Genomic DNA, 21761 nt, shown 5'->3' on the forward strand with positions numbered 1-21761 from the left:
CTGATATAAATACAAAACATTATCTTGTACACTGCAACAGTGGTAGAGGGACCCCCTGTGTAAAATTTATTAGAGAGAGAGTAGGAAAATTCAATTCTTTCGCTATTTGAATTCCCACCTCATGCTGTTGTTTGAGCGCTTCATGGCATGTTTGGAGATGTATAACCAAAACCCAGATCAGCACCACAAAGGGATGAGTAATCCTCCTCCAATGAGCCCAAGAATCTCCTTCTCCAATGATTTTCTTGAATCATCATCCCATTCTCAATCCCATCCCCGCCTCGGCCAATCCCACATGAGACCTGCTGCTGCATACAGGGATGCGCCTGTTTCCTCGGATTTCGAGTTCTCTGTGAGCAATCACTCTATGATGAGCGCTGATGAGCTCTTCTTCAAGGGGAGGCTACTTCCGTTCAAAGAGAACTGCGGCGGCGGCAACAAGACGACGACTCTCAGGGATGAGCTTCAGATTGAAGAAAACAATGAAGATTTCTCGCTGCGGCCGCTGAAGAATCCGACAAGGTGGAAGGGTTTTCTGGGGCTGAAGAAATCTCACGTCGGGTCCAAGAAATCTTCTGACAAGGCTGAAGTGTCTGTTGAAAAGACGCTTGGTTTGCATGAAGATGAACAATGCAGCTAGAATTCACAGGTTGTACTTGGAAACAAATTTGGGAATGTTTAAGAAAACGTCTTCCATTTTTTTTTTTTTTAAATCCATGGGAAGGAGGAAAATTCAACGTCTCCTTTCTGTGCCGTTTCATGTTCACAAATTGGCGTCACAATGTCTAAAGAAAACACCTTTTTTTATTAAAAAATCTGTTCTTTGGATGATGAAAAGCTGAGTTAAAAGTAAATATTGTATGGAAAAAAATGGAACTTTCGTGAATGTGTGAAGAATGTGAGAAATGGTTTTTTTTTTGGTGATTTTTAAAATATATATCAAAATATTTTTGTTTTGTGTTGCCCTTGTTTAATTCTGATTCAAATTCTGCTCTGTTTTTTTTTTTTAAATTTTATTTCTTTTTAATTTCAGGATTCTGATGAACTGAGTGAATAAATTAGCAAAATGACACGACTTGGAGCTATGGAGGATTAAACTTTTTATTACTTTGGAAATGTAGATGGAAATTTTTTTGGTGGTCGAAAGTTAGTATGCACTCTCTCTATCTCTCTTTTTATAATGTAATTTAATTTGCTTCACTTTCCATCTTCTTAATCTTGTCAAGGTGAATGCACACAAATATCTTTTAAATATTTATATTTCTTATATTATATAGTTCCCTTTTTATCAAATTAATTTGTTCTTTTATTTGATAATTTTTAATAATACTTCGAAACTACCTTATAATTTAAAAGTTTTCGAAATAAATCAATGGAATTAAAGTTAAAACTGTTTGTACATAAATTGTATTTCTCATAATTGAATCTGCTATTTGAAATAATGTACTAAGTCAACAGTCAACACAAAACTGATGTCACAGAAAACAAATGCGTGTGCAGAACCAATTAATAATAAAAAAACAAATTGAATAAATTATTAATAATAAATATGAGACGCAGAAAGTGCAAATGGGGTTTATTATTTCACAGAAAAATTAAGGAATATGGAAATTTTAAAAGTACTATCTGATTTTTTTCTTCAAAAATTGAAGTACTGTCTGTTTCCCTCGTCATTCTTTGTACTCCTTTGATCCAACTATGTCTATTATTCTCAAGTTAATTTTGTTTAGTATAGATGTTTAAAATAAATATTAATCCATCTTAATCGATCGAGCTTAAATTATTCGTATTTATCATTGTATGGAATCTGAAAAAAATATAGCATTTAAAAATAATTTTAAAGGAAAAAATATATATTTGCTCAAAACTCCAAAAAAAACAAAACAAAAATAACCCCAATATCTTCTAAACATGATGAGACTCTAGCATGATAAACAACCACCTTTTTCCCCTGGAAATATCCAAGGAAATGCTACCATTTACCGTTAGCCTCGTCTTGGAAATTCATAACATAGCTCTCGGCTTTAGTCTTTAGGTTCTCTATGTCACCATCATATTTTGCAGATAGGTCTTCAAGTTCAAGAAGCTTCTCTTCAAGGTTTCGAATCTCAATTTCAACGCGGCTACGCTCTGTTTTAACATCCAAATACCTTTTTGTCTGGAAGGCGTCTTCTGTGTAGAAGGAAAGACTTTGCAGTCGACGAAGACGAGCTCGTAAGAACTCGACTTTTAATCCCAAAAGTTCAAAAGACTTCAATGATTTTTCCCACACTTCAAATTCCTTTTTTGGGGTGGTGAGTTTACAAGCTCTTATAGCATCTGCAGTGTTGACAGCTTCGAAAATCATACCAGCCACTAACTTGCTGGAGAGCCCTGGGAGCAGATGATCATGAAGAAACATATTCTTGCTACAGCATAGCTCGTAGTATTTTCGACGAGTATTTTCTGGAGCTCAGGGTCGATGCACACTCCATTTATCATGATGTGAAATTCCTCGAAACTTTTAACATCTTTAAAACGCAATGCAAATCCTGAGAACTTGGAATCCTCCAAAACTTCTGAGGCAACCTCATCACTATCGATTCCTGAATGCTCCTCCGGCTGTCCAAGTGGTGGCACTGACGAGCCTTCCTTCTGATTCGGTTTCTGGAAAACAACTAATGGAAGAGATTTTGGTCGCCTTTTCTTTTTGCCATGCGCACCCAGTTTTCCATCTGCAGAGTAGTTTCAGATTTAAAACTGGAAAAGATCATGTGTATCCGAAGCTAAACAACTGCAAATGCCACAGTTTTATATTTTAATCGAACAGGAACAAGAAATAGACGCGCAAAACTAACCTGCATCACTTTGCTTGGTTTGAGATTCCAAAGTAAGAAGGCTAAGCGCACCATCCACCTCAGTCAAATCATTTGCCCTTATAATGTACACCTACAGAATCAGCACATAATATTAGATGAACCAAATGTTCCAAAGGCGAATTGCATCTAAACGGAGTGGCATTTACATTAAACGCATATTATTAGCAGAAATATGAAATAATATCACCTTAAATTTGCAAGGTCCGATTAATTGGAAGATCAGAACGTCCCCTTCTAGCAATTTGTTCCCAGCTACAAACTTCCTCCATCCGGCACTTAGTCCCGTCTTATGTGCAATATATTTCATTCCAAACACTTCGCCAGTTTCGTTCTCAAGATTAACTGTAGCATCCTCAGCTGGTAAATGTAGCTTGCAAAAGGGCACAGGAAGACCCTGCAGACAAAAGGAAATTGCGCGGACGTCAAAATTTTAATCGACTCAGTCCAGTCAAGAAAATGTTAGAAGGGATGATAACATCATTCTAAACAACATAATACCATCCAGAAACAACTTCCAACATGTGATCTAACTAAGACTTTCAAAAAGCTAGGCCGGTCATTGCCCAAACTCAACTGAACCTCCTCTGCTCGAATCATGGGGGGTGACTTCAATGGAATAGACCTCGTTAATGTCCCTCCATCATCAAGTGTCCCCTGCTAATGCATTTTTACACCCATATGTTAATTGTAAATATCACTGAAACAATAGATTTTCATCCATCTGAAGATTTTTTTTTAAAGAAAATCAAACCATGAAAATGTATTGACAATTTTATACACCAATGCTTCTTAAAAGGATGCATTTAATTCAAAACCTATGGCATACTGGCTGGCTAATATCTAAATTTTCAGATGTGTTACACCATTGGGGAGAATGTGACCAAAGCTAGAACATTTTAAAGAACAAACAGCTCATGATATCCGCTGTGATACCCCTTCTCCACTATCATTTTGTAGGAAGGATGTGATAAGATTTATAAAAGAAATATAAAATTACAATTGTAAAGTGTTGGGTGCAATGATTGCCCGAGAACAATCGAACGTGACGTTTGTGCTGCTGTACAGTTTAAAAGATTTGATTTGCATCATTACCACCAGTTTTAAATTTTGGTAAATCAATAAACCCTCGGTCCTACGACAAGTATAAGAGTCAAGGTCACGGGTTCGATTCTCATTGATTGCAGAGAGTACAATTATTGATAGTAAGATTGTTGTTTACAATAATTATCTCTACTAGAAGAGCAATTGAAATGTGGCGCTCGTATTGTTGTATGATTTAAAAGATTCAAGTTGCACCGTAACTATCGATTATATTTTTTGGTAAATCGGCTACCACTCAGTCCTGTATAAAGCCAAGACATAAAGGTGCGGAATTCATTTGGTAGAGTCTCTACCGGACATACCCTTAAGATCAGGGAGTGACATCCTTGTCTGTAGTCTTTACCTATCTCATATCAGTAGGCCCGTTCAATTGCGACTCTACTTGTCATCTCTGCTAGTAATTAATTTGCATACATATTCGTTTCAAATACTTAATACAAGTTGGCAGAAAAGTTCATTTTGTTTTGTTATGAAGTGATTCACACTTCTCCTGCAACTGAAGGGCAGGTATTACACTGACACAGGACTTCCAAGAAACCTGTCAAAGCTATGACTACAGTCCATAATAAGCTAGAACCAGCATGCAACAAATACTAAAAAAATCTTAATTCTGAGCGCGTACAAGTTCGAAAAAATAACCAAGGTAGATGCACATCCAAATACATTTCTGTCAATATATATGGAAAAAGGTCACTTGGTGGCCCTTCAATGCAGGTCCAAATCCTGTCATGTCATGCAAAACTGGTGTCCATTTTTTTGGCAATAATGAAGGTTTAACCATGGATTAACATGCCCCGAGATGATATTGAAGCAACACTGAACAAAAATCATCTTAATATGCAAGAACTAGTCAATAAAACTGCTGTCGCTGGACAGGAAGGAATAAATAGACGCAGTGTTTATTTTTCTTTTCGCTGGACTCCTTATTTTCGGAGCCATGATGGACTCAAACCAATTGGGGATCAAGTTGGATCATCTTTGGATTCACAAAACTCAAAAAGCCTTGCTGAATGTAAACCAAACCCTTTGGCACACAAACACCAAAAAGAAGGCTTGCGTACTGTTTGTGTAACACTGAACTGCAAAAAAAGAAAAGAAAAAGAAAAATCTCTGGTTGAAGAAACGAAGAAATAAACGATGTCTCACAAATTTTGATTTGGGAAAAGACGCCTTCTTCTTCTTCTTCATTGCTCGAGATAAGCAGCGAAAACTCGTCCATCAACTGCTCTTTAGGCTTCCGCTTCCTCTTACCCTAACAACAACAAACCAGATCTGATATCAGTTCAGTAACACTACCAATAAAGCCATCAAATTCACGAATTCCAGGCCAAGAAAACTCACAGAGACGAGGCATAGGGCAAGCAGCAGTAATTGGAGAAACCTCCAGAACCGTCGAATTCTCCTTCATTGACGCATCCTCCGGTGCAGGATTCATCTGGGTTTCCTCCATTTGATCATCCGTCTCAACTGATTCCTTCTTCATCGCCATTTCTTCCCTGCCCAGGTTCTCTTGATTTTGGTGGACTATCTTCAGCCTCATTTCTAAAAAATAAAGCCAGTCTAGAGAACTTTTACACCCAACAAGACTCTGCCTTTACCCCCGTGAGGAAAAGATCAAGAAAAACAGCGACCGGGAATTAAAGAAAAACCGAAGAAAAATCGAAAGAATCTCAGAAATCTGATTCAGGGCCCTGGATTTACGGGCTGGCGTGCGAACAACGAAGCTAAAGCCGCTTCAGTTTCCGGGTTTTTTCTGACGGGACGAGAAACACAAAAATTGCCCCGATTTTTGGAAACCTGTCAAATAAATTTCCATACTTTGGTAATCATATTCCTTGAAAAAAAATCATTTCATCTATGTGAATATTTGTAGAAATCTTCATATGTAACGTGCATTATATTTTACTCACGTTAGTACTGAATTACTGTGATTTTGGCAAAAAAAAATTTGTCATGTAACAATGATAACATGCTTTCATCCATCTTTAATGGGGTGTCCCATTGGTTTGGAATGTAGGCAGATTCGGTATTATATGGATAACTATAACGAGAATCATTGGAAATTTTAAATTTTACACCATCTGTACAAAATAATGATATCACTTATATTGGATTGAGTAACTTTTCATGATCAGTAATTCTTAAATTTTGTTAGATAATCATCCAATTATTTTAGAACTTCTCTTCCAGTGTGTGGATTTTGGAATATGTTTTGGAGTTGAGCAGTGATCTACCGTGAAGTAGAGAAGTACATTAGTGTGAAATGGCTTCATAGGAATCGATACGTTCGAAGCTCGATTAGTGATCAAAAGTTACAAGCAAAAGCATGGAGATTGATTATTTCGAGGTATTTTTACTTATTTTTTTTTTAGAACTAAAATATTCGCTTTTTTGTCTGATTAATCGTTGGGGATAAGGTATTTGCACTTGTTGCGTGACTAGATCATTGCTTTGTTTGCTTAAAAACAGTTAACAATACATCAAATGGATATCCCCTATGCATTTCTCAATGGCATCCTTGAGAAGCATGTATACAAGTATGTTCAAAAAGGGCACGAAAAAATTGTTTGCCGTATAAACGGTGTTAGGATCATCCGTTTAACAATAGGTCAGAATGTACAACTGTTAATCAAGATGCAACTTTTTCTTTTACTTATGACAATCGCAAAATTGTAAACTAAGTGACAGGCTGACATGGGTGTCAAGGGTCGGACAGTTAGGTCCATGAGTCCGAGAAATAGCGTGTCTCATCTCTGGTGTTGTCTCATATTAACTTAATTATCAATCTCATTATTTCCTTGTCTTTGGCTCTGGCTCCGACATAAACATATTTAATCGTCAAGATATGACTTTCCAATTTTTACAACTCAACTACCCACCAAGATCAAATGGCACCACATCAACAGCTTGACGTACCATAGTTTCTCAGGAGTTTAATTTACACATCTAAGTATTACTTTTACTCATATTCACTTAACTCAACAAACAAGTTTAGAGTTAGGACTCGTGCAAACTTGTAGAGCTTGTTATGCAAAAAAAAAAATAAATAAAAAATTCTAGCAACTAGATTTTATCAAATGTCCATGAGCTTACAATATGTATCAAAGTAGAGATTGAAAAAAATAATTGTTGGTTTATATGTTGAGGATCTCATTTTTACCGGAGATAGTCATGTGATGATGACCAGATCAAGGGAGGTACTGGTTTGAAAGGATAATTATGGCTAATCTCTTACTTTCATAATCATGTTAAAGATAAAATGAAAAACTTAAAATGGTTGTTTGAAACTCCATTGGTATACTAATAGAAAAGCTTGAATTAATTTGCAAAGGAAGATGCCAACGAATAGTTAAAATATTGAGCTATATATAATATGAGTGAGTCTCATGTTAGACCGTCTCACGGATCATAATCTGTGAGACGAGTCAACCCTACCCATATTCACAATAAAAGTAATACTCTTAGCATAAAAAGTAATAGTTTTTCATGGGTGAGCCAAATAAAAGATCCGTCTCACAAATGTAACCCGTAAGACCGTCTCACACAAGTTTTTGCCATATAATATTATGTATTATATTGTACGTGTGTGCGATATAATATTAGAGTAGGTTTTTTGTGAAGTAGAAGATGCGTGAGATGAGTTAACTTGGTCCATATAAAAAATAATAATTTTTACATAAAATATAATATTTTTTCACGATTAACCCAAATAGAAGATCTGTATCATAAAATTGACCTATGAAACCGTCTAACAAGAGTTTTGTGATAATATTATGTGTTATATTGTATATATATCGCATGTGCATTAATCGCTAGTTTTTATTAAGTAATAAATTATGCAAAATCTTGAATTACTAATTAACATTTTGGTTCAAATTGAGTTTTGACTATATTTTTAGATTAAAATTAAATGTTTTAAATTATTGTTAAACATAATTTAAAATTTTATAATTTTGCTATTAAATTCAAAAAAATTCAGTATATAAACAAAGATTAAAATCGGTTTGTCTGTAAATATGATGAAGAATCTGTCAATTTTTTATATTAATTTTTTTAAAAAAAAGTTTAATGTTTTTTAAAAATAATTTACTTAAAAATAATAACTAATTTCAGTTATAAATATAAATCCTTTTTCAAGTACGGGTCATTTTGCTGGGGTATTCTTTGTAGGCTGAATGTTTAAGCCTGCCTACATTCAGGCCCAAGAGTAGTCCATTAAGAAAACTGTAATGGTGTGTGATCTCTTTTGGGATTTCTGGGCCTTTTTTTGCTTGTAAATTCGTAAATCCCAACTAATTTTTCACTTATATTTGTATAATTGATATATTTGTATAACTATTGTAATCACTTTTAGGCAAAATCTTGTGTGAGACGGTTTCACGGGTTGAATTTGTAAGACGGATCTCTTATTTAGGTCATTTATGAAAAAATATAATTTTTTATGCTAAGAGTATTACTTTTTATTCTGAATATGAGTAGGGTTGACCCGTCTCATAAATTAGTATCCGTGAGACGGTCTTACATGAGACCCACTCTCACTTTTATATCGCATTGTGCTATAATTTATATGAGTGAGTCTCATGTGAGATCGTCTCACGGATACTAATCTGTGATACAGATCAACCCTACTCATTTTCACAATAAAAAGTAATATTTTTAGCATAATAAAATAATATTTTTTCATGGATGACCCAAATAAGAGATCCGTCTCACAACTACGATCCGTGAGACCATCTCACACAAGTTTTTGTCAATTTATATAGTACAAGTCGTATTTAACTGATGGATTGATTCGGAAGAAGAAATTTGATTTAAGGATGGAATTTGAGTGGATTTCAAGTGATTATTATTTTGGTGTATTTGAAATCTACGACAATTATTATTGAAATTTCTTAACGTTAATATATAGTGGATTTAAAATTTACTTGAACTTTGTTCGTCCGAACGAGTTTATGAATTTAAAATCCATTAATTCAAGCATCATACAAAGTTATATTTAGATCGATGGATTTTAAATTAAAAACAACGTGTTGCCCATTTTTACCATAATTCTGTCCGTTATATTTGTAACTATTAATTGATAATCTCAAATATTTCAAAAGAATTATAACGAGTGCATCTGATGGTAAAGAATGAAATATATTTGGAATAAACTAACGATCAGTGAGATTTGAAATATTTGACGTTGTATTTGGATTGATTATTTTAAATATATTTTTGTTATTTTAGAAAACAATACTATAAAATTCAAATTCAATGTTTGTATATTTATATAGTGTTTCATGCTAATTAAAATGGATTACAAGTTAATCTATAATATAGACATTTGAAATTAATTGAACTTTCTCTAACAAACGTGTAATAAGTAGAGTATGCATTTAAAATGTGATCTATTGTTTCATTGTTAACAATAAAATTATAATTGAAATCCATGAATTTCAAATTATCTCCCCAAATATAACCGAAATTTGTTAAACAATGAAATTCCTTCCATCTGTACGATTTTTAATGACCCACAATAAAAATACACAAAAATTAAAGCGTTTGAATTAATGTGAAGTTAAGAATTTAATTAAATAGTCTTCAGGTTAATTACTTTTCTGTGGTGAAATTTACGTATTAAATTCCATAAAAAAACAGTACGATTCCTAAAAAAAATTACGTATCACATTTCGTAAAAAAAGTACGATTCTTAAAAAAAAACGAATTAAATTCAAACTTTAAGCAACTTTATGTCTCTCATAGGTGACTCATGTATGGTCTTTGCAGGTGACTTTCACTAACCAAATGAAATTCTTCATGATTTGCGAAAAATATCGAAATATATTTGACCATTTGTTTAATGTTTTTTCAACTTGTACAATACTAATGTCAAAATCCTTCCCAAACTTGGACCCAAAATTTTGACATTAAATGGGACGAGTTTTCCAAAATCCGTCCCAAATCGTGCAAAATCCGTCCTGAATAAATTTGGGTCAAGTTTATAAAATTCACGAAAAAGTTCGAGACAAAATAATGAAAAACTCGACTAAAAGTCAATGTTTTTATTCATAATTTTATATAAATAATCAACAATACTCTATGCAGTGTAGTGGTTCGTATCCAGGCTGAGGTGAAAGACAAAAACTTATGTGAGACGATCTCACGAGTTGTATTTGTGAGACAGATATCTTATTTGGGTCATCAATGAAAAAAATTTAATTTTATGCTAAGATTATTACTTTTTTATTGTGAATATCGGTAGGGTTGACCATCTCACAAATTAGGATCCGTGAGACGGTCTCATATGAGACCCACTCGAGGTGAAAAGTGATATTATTTTAAAAAGTAGTAAAAAGACCATATTACTCTTGAATACAGTTCCTTTAATCAAAATCAGTTAAATTAACCAGTTAAATTAACCTGGTTGGCTAGATTTTAAATATTTCATATGTATAACACATCATGGAGCCAATGGTTTGTTGTCTAAGAGGTAAAATTTAATTAGGGTCCATTATGAACACATGGCTACTCTAACCTCTTCCGAAGTACATGCATGCATCAACGTGTAGTTAGTAAAGGGGATTCAAGGACCACATGATCGCTTCGTCCCACCTCTTCTTGTTCTCTTTCTTCTACGTGCGCCTCTTCTTCTTCTTCTTCTTCTTCTTCTTCTTTTTTAAAAAATTATTAAAACTATTCCTCGTTCGAATAGTATCATAGAACAACTAACCAGGAATGTTTTTGTTTTAATTCACTCACGTTGCATTTGATGTCAAGATAAGGAAGAGTTTGAATTAACACTAATCTTAGGTGAATTTCAAATCTACCCATTATTAATTTAAATTCACCCGAACTACAAATACCCATGATTTCAATTCCCTTGATCCAAATGCACCCTCATAATCTTTTTGGAGGAAGGCCCTTTTCATTTTTTAGCTTAAATACTTTTGGTGTGAATATATATTTGATATGTTATCATAAATTTTCCATGATTAAACATATCAAATAAATTTAATTTGTTTAAAAAAAAAACCAAGAAGAAATCATGAATAAATGAATCTCCTCCACTTTTCATGTGCATTTGGTGGAAAGAAAGAGAGGTTGGAAAGAGGTGGTGAAATTATTCATATCAGCTGTCCCAATCCTATGCACAAGCGCTGAAATTTATAATTTCGGGCGTACATAAATGAAAACAGTGGCTTAACTGGAATTACATTTACTGGTAAGAAGTACGAGTGTGACTTTAAAAGGTACAACATCAGAGAATTGCAGTGAAAAGAACTCAGCCCAGATACACAAAAAGTAAAATTAGATAATATTGAAGCTTTTGTCCAACGGAGAATTGTATTTAATTTACTTCTGCTTCTTATTCCTCTACAGATATAACAGTTTCAGAATATACATGCAGAAACTAAACTAGAAGAAACGAGAAAGAAATTAAATTAGTGGAAACGGTACTCACTACTACATTTCGGGTGTGTGTTGGAGTTTAGCTTTCTTCTTCGTCCTCATGGCTGAATTTCTTTGATTTGAACCCACTCGAAGCGACCCTCCAATGGCTCGTCCTTCACTACATCGTAGTTATACCTGTTTGAAAATTTGTATGGTAGAGTGAGATCATGATTCACCTTGCGAGCGAGAGGGGGTTGGCAGGGGTGTTTAATTGCTTACTTGTCAATGAACTGTTTCTGTAGATTCTTCTCAGCGGAGGAGAAGAATTCTTCGAGATCATCATCGGATGGCATTTTCCCACCCGTGAAACGGCGGCGAGGATCGGTCGATTCGTTTGGCCTGGCCATCGACTTCACTTGAATCTCGTACGAGGTTTCGCTCCTGAAAAATTCATGTATCCGAGTATTGTTAGCGTTCATCGCGAGGAAGTGAGAAATTAATTCGGGAGAAATAATTCTCCTTGGCAAATAATTTGAATTTTGAAATGAAGAGACGAGTTGAGAAAAATCATTACGCTTATCTTTATTATTTTTGAATTTTTTTACCTCTCTCTCCTATCCGACGTACCGCCATTTGCGGTCACTAAAAATTGATCCACAGTCACTCCATCTTTCTCCTCCTGTACCTGAAAAACGGAATGCAAATTTTTTTTAAAAAAACCAAACAGATTTTGAAGTAGAATTATCTGATCAAATCCAATTGCTGCGAAATTTCATTCAGTTCTTCCAGCTCTCACCTTCGCCGGATCACTCGATCCGTTGCTCGAGCAGGAAGACCCCAAAGCACCATAAGAACCAGCGCTCTCGCACGCCGAACTAGGAAGATTCACCGGCGTCGCATCAGCCAAACGCCGCGTTTTGAGTTGAAATGAGGATGACGCGGGTAAGTCCTCCAGTTCTTCTAACCTCAATTTCCTCTTCTTCCCCACCGTCTCCGCCCCTTTCTCCATTACCATCACATCACTCAGTCCCTCACACTCCCTCGAATAGACTAAAAATTTCGTAAGAATATGCCGATCACAGTTCACAAACCTTATTTCAACAATTAAGCGCAAACTCGGGCAAGTAAACCTGCAATTGTTCGATTCTGCAGACTGCAAGTACGAGAATGATGCTCAGGGAGAAGAGAAAATTATCTAGTATTTGCAGGGCTTTCTCTGGTAGAGAGCATGAATGAGGAGGTGATGATGATGACGACGGAGATGGTTCTGAAGAGTACAAAGAATTCTGTTGGATCGGTTCAGATTGGATTCTTTCTTGAATACTCCGTTGATAGTAACCATCGATTTTCTCCCGATGAGTGCTCATCCATCCATCCATTGACACGTGTCCGTGAAATCGAACCGGTGAAATTTGTGCCGAGTTTTTATAAAATGCAAACTTTTATTCTTTCAAGAGTATATTCGGACTGAAATAAGTACTTGTTTGGACGCTTCTGAATCCAATGAATTTGAAATTTTCCCCAACGTTTTAAACTTGTTTATATATCAACATAGTGTATTTCTAATTTTTCTAAAAAAACTCATTTCAAATCCATTTTTTAAATCTATTCTATATTATCAAGTTAGACGCTTAAAGTAACTAATTTCGAGGACACCAAAATATTTTATTTTATAATTATTATTCTTACTCTACTAAAAACATTCTCGAGTCATCCCATATTTTACACAGAAAAAATTCAAACAAAACTTCTCATTTGAATCGAACCATTCTTCTAAATTGAAAATAATTTTGTGTTAATTATTTAATATTATTTGATCAAATTAAAAATAACAATAACACATGTATCACGTGTGGATCTTTTACTAATTTAAATAAACACAACCTAAGTGAAGTGTTGAGGATCTAACTAAGAGTGTACAATCTCCAATTTCCCACTCAAAATTTAATCAAATATATATATATATATATATATATATATATATATATATATATATATATATATATATATATATATATATGTCAGGGCTTTAATATTTAGTCATGTAGGTAGGCTCTACTCTTTTGGTCTGCTTTTTCTGAAAAGATAAAAAGGAGGAGGAATTAAAGGCAACGCATAGAAAGCCATGACCATGGAAATTATATCCACTCTAGCCTATTTTCTGAATGGCGAAACAAGAATGAAACAGCACAAAACTAAAACCAGCCTTTTCTCGTTTCTACTCTTTTTTTCATCTTTTTTCTAATCCCACCTTCAAATTAAGAGCTGGATTCTTACCAAAAAAAGATTAAACCTACAATATATATGGTCTCAGTGAAAGCCTTATTGTTGGTTCAAAGGTGGAACCAACAGGTCCAACGTTGAATACGGTGATCGTCTTTTTTGTTTGAGCAAAACTATCTTAGCCCTTAGGTATAATCTTTCCATAAATCGGGGCGAGGACGAGCACTGCAAAAGATCTACACTAGTATTAAGCCTCTATGGATATGACGCAGTGGTATAATATTAGGAGGATAATAAGAGTATCGTTTGTTCGAACTCATTCAATTTTGGAGAAGACAAATTTATTCTGTAAGTCAAGGACTCGTGATCGACTTGACCCTGAACGCCTACTCCGAGTGTATATTAACTATTACTGCATTCGATTTACCTAAAGGATGAACCGACAGATTTCAGCATCAAAATCAATCTTAATCCCACATGACAGATGTTAACACGAATTTGAAGAGAGCTTGCACGAATGCAATTGTCTGAATCATATAGTATATAGATTTTGATTGAAGAGAAAACGTCAGTTTTCAAGATACTGTTAACCAACCTATCTACTCAAACATGCTAACCTTGCATGTCATAAAACAGTGATTTTCCCCACACAGATTTTAGCAGTTTTGGAAAGTTCAGTGCATGCATGCCCATTTATAGTCAAATGAACCCAACAAAAGCCGACCAAAAAGCATATTTAGATTAATTCCGAGCACATATTAAATGTACATATATATACACTAGTGAATCTGAAACAGACGGGATTTTAAAGTTTACCACCCTCAAGAGTAAAAACTTCCAATTTTCATACCATTTCCCCCGAATTTGCGAGTCCATCATTGCTTATAATAGAAGGAATGTTCATATAATTTGACGACAAAAAAGGTTTATGGCATTGGCCTTGCTGAAGCACATGGCACATGTAATTAATACAATGGTTTTGACATGATATTAAGTGGTCCTTGACTCGAAAAAGATAGATTAGTATCAGTGCATGACTATGGAAGTGGTCCAAACTATTAGCCTTAATCAAGAACTCAATGCCGATATGGTTACAACATGAATGCTATCAACCACTCAAAGGTCCCCCAACTACAATTCTTTTCAATATAAATTGCAGTCTAAACATGATAATATCGAATGTCACACATTTTTAGAGATACCGATGTTCTGACATGATACTATATATTATTCGGTTATACGAAAAACACATACGGTTATAAACAGGGCCGGTTTCGTATGAGCTTTCACGGACCAAATAGGGTTTTCGGGTTCGGTTTGCATCCATATATAAGATCAGAGTTTTAAAAAAACATATGGGACTGGGGCTCAATGGTTAATAAAGGCTTAGAGAATGACCTCTTTGGATTCCAAAATTTGTCTCCATCCTTTGTTTTTAACTGGAAATTAAGTAAGAGTCTGCTTTGGCCATTGCTCAACCGTTAGCCAATAATGGGCTTTGGATTATACCAAACTTCTTTTCCCCTACCGTTTTTCTCAGAATATTTGATTTATAATTCCACTTTTTTCATCTTCTTGTCACCTAGCAATTAAAACCATTGTCCCCGAAATCTTCTCCTGCTCCTGAATTCACAGTTTCAGGTGTTGGTTTTCATCCTTTCGGGATTGTCATTCTGCGCCAGTGTTCTTTGAAATCTGATCAAATGTGTCTAAATTCTAACCACACATCCCCAACGTTTGTGCGCGCGAGTAATAATTGTTTTATTTTGTGATCAAGGCCGGTGTTAGACTTTAAAGGGTGTGAAAAAATTGGGTCCTTATATATTCATATAAAAATAATAATAAAATTCGATGTTATAAAGATAATTTCATTAAATAAACACATAAACTGAGATTTATATAATGAAAAACTATATTTCAGATGTAATAAAATATCATTACATCATAAAAAATAAAAGAAATTATATTACAATTAACTATGAAAAGTTATTTTCTAAATTTTTTTATGCTAACTCATCAATTAATCTTCTTTCATAATTAATTTTTTCTAGAAACTCGCTCTCAATTTAAATCATAGCTAATGCATCTGATGTCATATGGATCATGATTAATCTCAAACAAGATTTCGACAACTTCAATTTAGAAAACCTTCTTCTTCTCTAACTTTGTTTAGGTCTACCAAAATAAAGTCATTTTAAAATCCAGACATCAAATCTCTATCAAAATTCCAAAATCACCCAATTTATAGATTTGATTCAGTAAAGAATTCGACGTATATATGTATTTCAAATGACACTCATTTTGAGTATATTTCAAATTCATCACAATTATTATCATTATCATAAATTCTTACAAAGTAATTTTGAAATTCACTTGAATATATTTTTCCCATCCAAACGATTCGAAAAATTTGAAATCCATCCATAAAAACATAATAACCTTGATTCAAACGCAACTTTGTGTATGCATATGTGTCCTGAAGTGATGGATTTCAGCTCCTCCCCCCAAGGCCTAAACACATGATCATATCACCTGATCTAACTTTTTTTTATCCAAAATTTCATGTCCACTCCTATTTGAACCATTCTATATATCCAAACAACATTTCAAATCAAAATAAAGAAAATGATCTTTTTTTTTTGTGTGAACATATAGTTTGGTTGAGTGCATTAAATAAGGATAGATTAATAGTCAAATATTTATCGTTAAAATTTTAAGTTGTTTTAATAATCATTTTGACCCGGTTTAAGATTCAATTTTATGGATAACTATTTGATTAATAAAATTGGATCTTAAATCGGGTCAAAATGATTATTAAAACATCTTAAAATTTTAACGATAAATATTTGACTATTAATCTATCCTTATTTAATCCACTCAACCAAACGCAAGAGTCTAATCATTTGACACATATATTAAAGTCTTCTGTAAAATTTAAAAGTGGTCAATATCATGGTTAAGGCCCGTCGGATTACGAATATATATTTGCTAGACCGTATAAAAGAGATTTACTCTAAAAATAATAAACTTTCAATTGGACATGTCGACCGAAATTCCAAGCAAACAGAACCTTACAGCTTGCATCACCAAATTACGAATATATATTTGTGAGACCGTCTAAAGAGATTTACTCTAAAAAATAATAAACTTTCAATTGGAAATGTCGATTCGAAATTCCAAGCAAACAGAACCTTGCAGCTTGCATCACCAAAACCCACAAGAATACTGGTTATATAAAGAACAAGTTGCAGAATGAACCAAACTTGAGTCGAATTCGGAAGTAATTCAATTCGATAGTTAACTCGATTTTATGCTCACCTCAACCCCTTGTGGCCTTAAATGGGCTGAAAAGTTTACAACAGGGCTACTCACAACGGTACCCAAGTCCAGGCCCATAAACAAGCCCATACTTTTTCAATCTACGCAATGATGTTATCCAGAATTGCTGCAATCTGTGCCATAAGCAACGAACGATACTGAGCTGGGAAAAGAGACCAGCAGGTGGCATCCCGCGGATAGAGGTGAGAAGCGAGGCGGAATGGTGGCTGGCACTCCAATTCAGTTTCAACCCCGTTTATTCTCCACCTTCCTCGGAGACCGCCGCCACCTTCCATGGATTTATGCTGCTTCAGTTCATCGGCTCCTCCGTTTCAACCCAGGTTTGCTCGATATACGTTCGAATTTCAAGCTGAATTAGATCAATTATTTATGGTCTGGATGGATATTTTGACATGGGTGACTTGAATTTGAGTGGATGGAAATTTGTATTCAATTTGAATCGGAAAGAAGTGAGCGGGAGGAGAGCAAGGTGGTCTTCCATTCAAATTATATGAAAATTGGCATATGAATATCAGTTAATTGGTTTTTAATTGTTATACTATTTAGACAATATACATTATATAGTATATGGTCACTGTAGAGATGAATTATAATGGTAGTAAGAGGCTCGCGAGTGAGCTTGTTTGTTTTCTAATTATCATGCGAAAGCTCGAGCTCATTATAATCAAGCTGAGTCGAACAACCGATTCAATTCATCTTACAGCCCCTACCAAAACCCACACCACAAATTGGGTTACTGACATTTATCTGGAGCATATCTCTAATTCTTCATGTGGATTTATGTCTTGATGGTTCTCTTACTTATATATGCAATAAGTCTACTCTGGATCTATTTTTCTTCATTATTTAGTTTTTTGATATTCAATTGTTTCCTACGAGATTTTGAAAATTTTGCTAAAAGATGCATCCTATGAAACTTACACATATAGCAGCCTCCTTTTTATATCATTATCAAGAATCTTGTTCCTGTAAAGGTTCTTTTTCAAGGTTGGTTAATTAAATTCTTATGTTCAAACAGGAAGAAGCCATGTTTCAATGGGAGTGTCTAGAACATTTTCTGGAATCACAAATTTTTTGTTCAACCAAAGGTATGCTTTCTATTTGTTGGCATAAAATATCATGTCTGTTCCCATTACAAGTGCATATTTCATCCTTTTATTGCCCGCTCTATCTCCATTGACACATACTCTGAATTTTCATTCTTTTGGATTTGGGTTTAAAGAATTTGTGTTTTGACTTCCTGTGACCTTTACAAGTAAAGTGGCTCTTTGACCAATAATACACTATAGTAAGGAGGACTGGGCTAATCGTGGTGGTGAGCCATTGAAAGATAGAGGAATAATATTAAGAGAAAAAGAAAAAGAGGAGCTCTATACCTATCTCAAACCAGCAACGAGCCTTTATCTAATTGCAAGTTGGTGTTTAACATGCTGGCTTTAATACTTTCTATCCCTATAAAATATCTACATTTTGCTTGAGCTCTTTCTTATTAGATGATTAAAATAATATTTCACTTCTTACTTCTAGATAAATCCATTAATTGGGGATATAAACCCATGAAGAACGTAGAGTAGTGAGTTTTAACGCTATTTTCTGCTCTAGAAGATGAATATAGATTATGGGTACCTCATTCCTTTTGACTCTTTTTTGAAACAGATAACAGGGTTTTCTAATTGTTAACGTTGTATGTTATTTATGAATTATGAGTGGCATCCGTTTTTGCATCCGTTTGCACATACGTGGCTGATTTTTTTTCACTTCTCCTGACAGAAGTACAGATGAATCCAGGAATAGCACACGGAAACGTTTAAAGCCTGGGAAAGTTTCTCCTAGACGGCCAGTCCCTGAGCACATACAAACACCTCCATATGTTAAATCTAAGAAACCACCTGGCATTGCAAGTGGTCCTGAAGTGCATGACGAGAAAGGCATAGAGTGCATGAGAGCTTCGGGAAGGCTTGCTGCCCAGGTTCTTCAGTATGCTGGAACTTTAGTGAAGGTGGATTTCTGATAAGTTTTCGTATATATATTAGTGTTGTTTGTGTTATCGTGTGTGTGTGTTTGTTTGAGCTGAGACATTATATTCATGCACAGAAGCATAGATTTGAACTTATGCATCAAATTGTATTTTCAAAATTGTATTGTACTTATCCCGGCAGTCAGGCATCACAACAGATGACATTGACTTAGCAGTTCATCAAATGATCATTGACAATGGAGCTTATCCCTCTCCTCTTGGTTATGGTGGCTTTCCAAAGAGTGTCTGCACATCCATAAATGAATGCATTTGCCATGGAATCCCAGATTCACGTGCACTTGAGGTTTGTAATACTTGGTCTTTTCTATAACATCATAGTTTCTTTCATGAATTCCATTTAAAAATGACCGTGTTATATTGTCGTTTCAGGATGGTGACATTATCAACATTGATGTTACAGTGTATCTTAATGTAAGCAGTTCTTCGTCTAACAATATTTCAATTCGTTCTCATCTGTGGCCTCTCTTCTAAGGAGTATCCTTGCTTTTGACAAAACTGTTTCCATTGATATATGTCTCTCAATGGCAAATTGAAATCCTAGTATGTTTTGAAAGTGAAGATTGTGATAGTTTGTGAATTATATATTATTTGCTGTTTGAGAAATTTAGGCTAAAATGATAACTTTTGTCCATAACAAGTAGTTATATAATTCATGCCATGTTCTATGTACTACTGATAGTCTAATATCGCATTAATAAAAGGATGACTTTTGCAATATTAAGGTGATTGATCAAAATGAATACTTACTTTAATCGCCTTTGCAGATCAGTTTTATTATTAATAAAAAAAGGCTCTTTTGCCGTTCTCTTCAAAGTTATTCCTTGACCTTTGAATTGTTTTCGTTCATCGTTACAGTATGTGAGCCGCTGGTGTTTTGTCATTCAAATAGTTTTCTGCAAGTTTTTTATGAACAACTTATGTGTAGCTAATTCTGTAAATTCCTTAATTTCTCTGTGGAATTTTACTACATTTTTCACTCAACCTACCATGATTTTCAGGGTTATCACGGTGATACATCTGCAACGTTTTTTGTTGGAGAGGTTGAGGAGAATGCCAGGAACTTGGTAAAGGTATTGTTCCTGATAGGACTTATTTCCTTCATTTTTTATGTTGTTGAAAGGACCTTTAATTTAATTATATACTCCGATAGACTATTTATGATGATAAGTTAATAGTACATTATGATGATTCAACGGTTTGCTATGATTTTAAAATCTTCCATCCTTTTCTCTTTTTGAAATAGTCATTTTTATCTTCCCTAGGTAACTAAAGAATGTCTCGACAAAGCAATATCGATATGTGCACCAGGAGTGGAACTTAAAAAAATTGGCAAGACAATACAGTAAGGCATTTGCTGAAGTCTCTTTCCCCTCACGTATTTACAGTGGCTGTAATTTTTACATTTATATGATCAGTACCATTATCTATATTGTTGATAGGTGAAAAACATAAGTTGCATTTGTGTATACTCTGCACATGTATATGCATTTAACTGATGTCTAAATTTAATATTGTAGCAGTTGTGTGACCATCTTTGTCCATTTGGAATATATCACTTCCATTTGTTACCAATGAGTTTTTGCCAGAACATAGCCTAAACATTAATGTTATCCTCAAAGTGACCATGCAGATAAGCACCGTTATGGGGTTGTCGAGCAGTTCGTTGGTCACGGAGTTGGACGGGCTTTTCATAGTGATCCTGTAGTCCTTCATTACAGTAATTCCACAACCCATACCCATTTCAGTTTTTATCATATTTCCGATCCTGGTAATATGATTTTGACATGCAAATAATTGAGGGACTTATGAAACCTCCTTTACAGAAGTGTACTGATCATTTACTTGGCTAAACAGACATATTGTTTTGCTAGGGAATAATGAACGTGGAAAGATGGAGCTAAACCAAACTTTCACCATTGGTAATATTTTTTTTCTAGCCTCCATCTATACATCAAGATTAATACATGCATTGATTCTCTCGCCTCCTGTCAAATATGGGAATATCAAATAAATGCATTCAAGTAAATCACCCATAATTTAACATTTGATTGTATCACGTCCGATCTCAGAACCAATGCTGACGATTGGAAGCATCCATCCGAAAATGTGGAACGACAATTGGACCGTCATCACTGAGGACGGGAGCCTTTCTGCTCAATTTGAACACACCATCTTAATAACCAAAGATGGAGCTGAGATACTCACCAAGTGTTAACTACTAGTTATGGTCGTGAAACGGATGCTCCGCACAGGTGAATACAGAATCCGAAACATTATTCATTAATGTGCGTGAAATTGCTTTCTCGGAGAAAGCATTATAACATTCCTGGAAAGCAATGAAGCCACAATGGTAATTGTATTATATTGCACTTTGAATCTGTCACTCGTGTTCATCTCGACTGGCCCAGCCAATATATTTTACTAACATTCGCATGTGATCGTATAGTGAAAAATCAATATATTTTTTATATTTATATAATTTGTTTGAATAATTTTTGTGTTTAATTCTTTTCATAAAGTTTTTTTTTGTTTCATATTTTAAATTAAATGTAAATATTTGTTTTTTGTTGTTGTTTTAAGGTCATGAAATTTATAGTTTGATTTAAGAGGAAGTTGGTGAAAAATCCCCAATCAAAACATTTTTTTGGGTTCACTCTCTATCCACAAAATTTTTGGTATTATGTCATACAAAATGTGGTATACTTCATGTGGAAATATGATATATTTCATGTGAAAATGTGGTACTAAAAAAATATCCAGGGATTGAACACAAAAAAAATCGATGGCGGAAAACTGATTGTCAATTTACCGTTGATTTAATGATCAAA

At 34.3% G+C, this 21761-nt stretch overlaps 2 protein-coding genes and 1 pseudogene across 3 annotated transcripts; 1 reads left to right on the forward strand and 2 right to left on the reverse strand.

Moving 5' to 3' along the window:
• Positions 1-1841: 1841 nt before the first annotated feature.
• Positions 1842-5849, reverse strand: LOC140806173 (B3 domain-containing protein Os01g0234100-like; annotated as a pseudogene).
• A 5252-nt stretch (positions 5850-11101) lies between these two features.
• Positions 11102-12700, reverse strand: LOC140804664 (cyclin-dependent kinase inhibitor 6-like). The gene is made up of 4 exons (XM_073160753.1): positions 12130-12700; positions 11939-12018; positions 11613-11774; positions 11102-11528 (listed from the first exon to the last, which is right to left on the reverse strand). Exons 1-4 carry the CDS (start codon positions 12346-12348, stop codon positions 11450-11452), a joined length of 540 nt encoding a protein of 179 aa, XP_073016854.1. The 5' UTR covers positions 12349-12700; the 3' UTR covers positions 11102-11449.
• Positions 12701-17004: 4304 nt separating this feature from the next.
• LOC140806174 (methionine aminopeptidase 1D, chloroplastic/mitochondrial) lies at positions 17005-21425 on the forward strand. Of its 2 annotated transcripts, XM_073162678.1 has the most exons (10): positions 17006-17215; positions 17914-17983; positions 18666-18894; positions 19055-19216; positions 19303-19344; positions 19932-20003; positions 20196-20275; positions 20553-20650; positions 20805-20852; positions 21003-21425. In XM_073162678.1, exons 1-10 carry the CDS (start codon positions 17095-17097, stop codon positions 21146-21148), a joined length of 1068 nt encoding a protein of 355 aa, XP_073018779.1. In that variant the 5' UTR covers positions 17006-17094; the 3' UTR covers positions 21149-21425. The 2 variants fall into 2 exon arrangements, 1 of the variants encoding a protein (XP_073018779.1); XR_012112457.1 differs by lacking the exon at positions 21003-21425 and having other exon boundaries at positions 17005-17215; positions 20564-20650; positions 20805-20858.
• The last annotated feature ends 336 nt before the right edge of the window (positions 21426-21761 follow it).

Source organism: Primulina eburnea, chromosome 11, assembly GCF_022965805.1.
Source record: "Primulina eburnea isolate SZY01 chromosome 11, ASM2296580v1, whole genome shotgun sequence".
Lineage (NCBI taxonomy): Eukaryota > Viridiplantae > Streptophyta > Magnoliopsida > Lamiales > Gesneriaceae > Primulina > Primulina eburnea.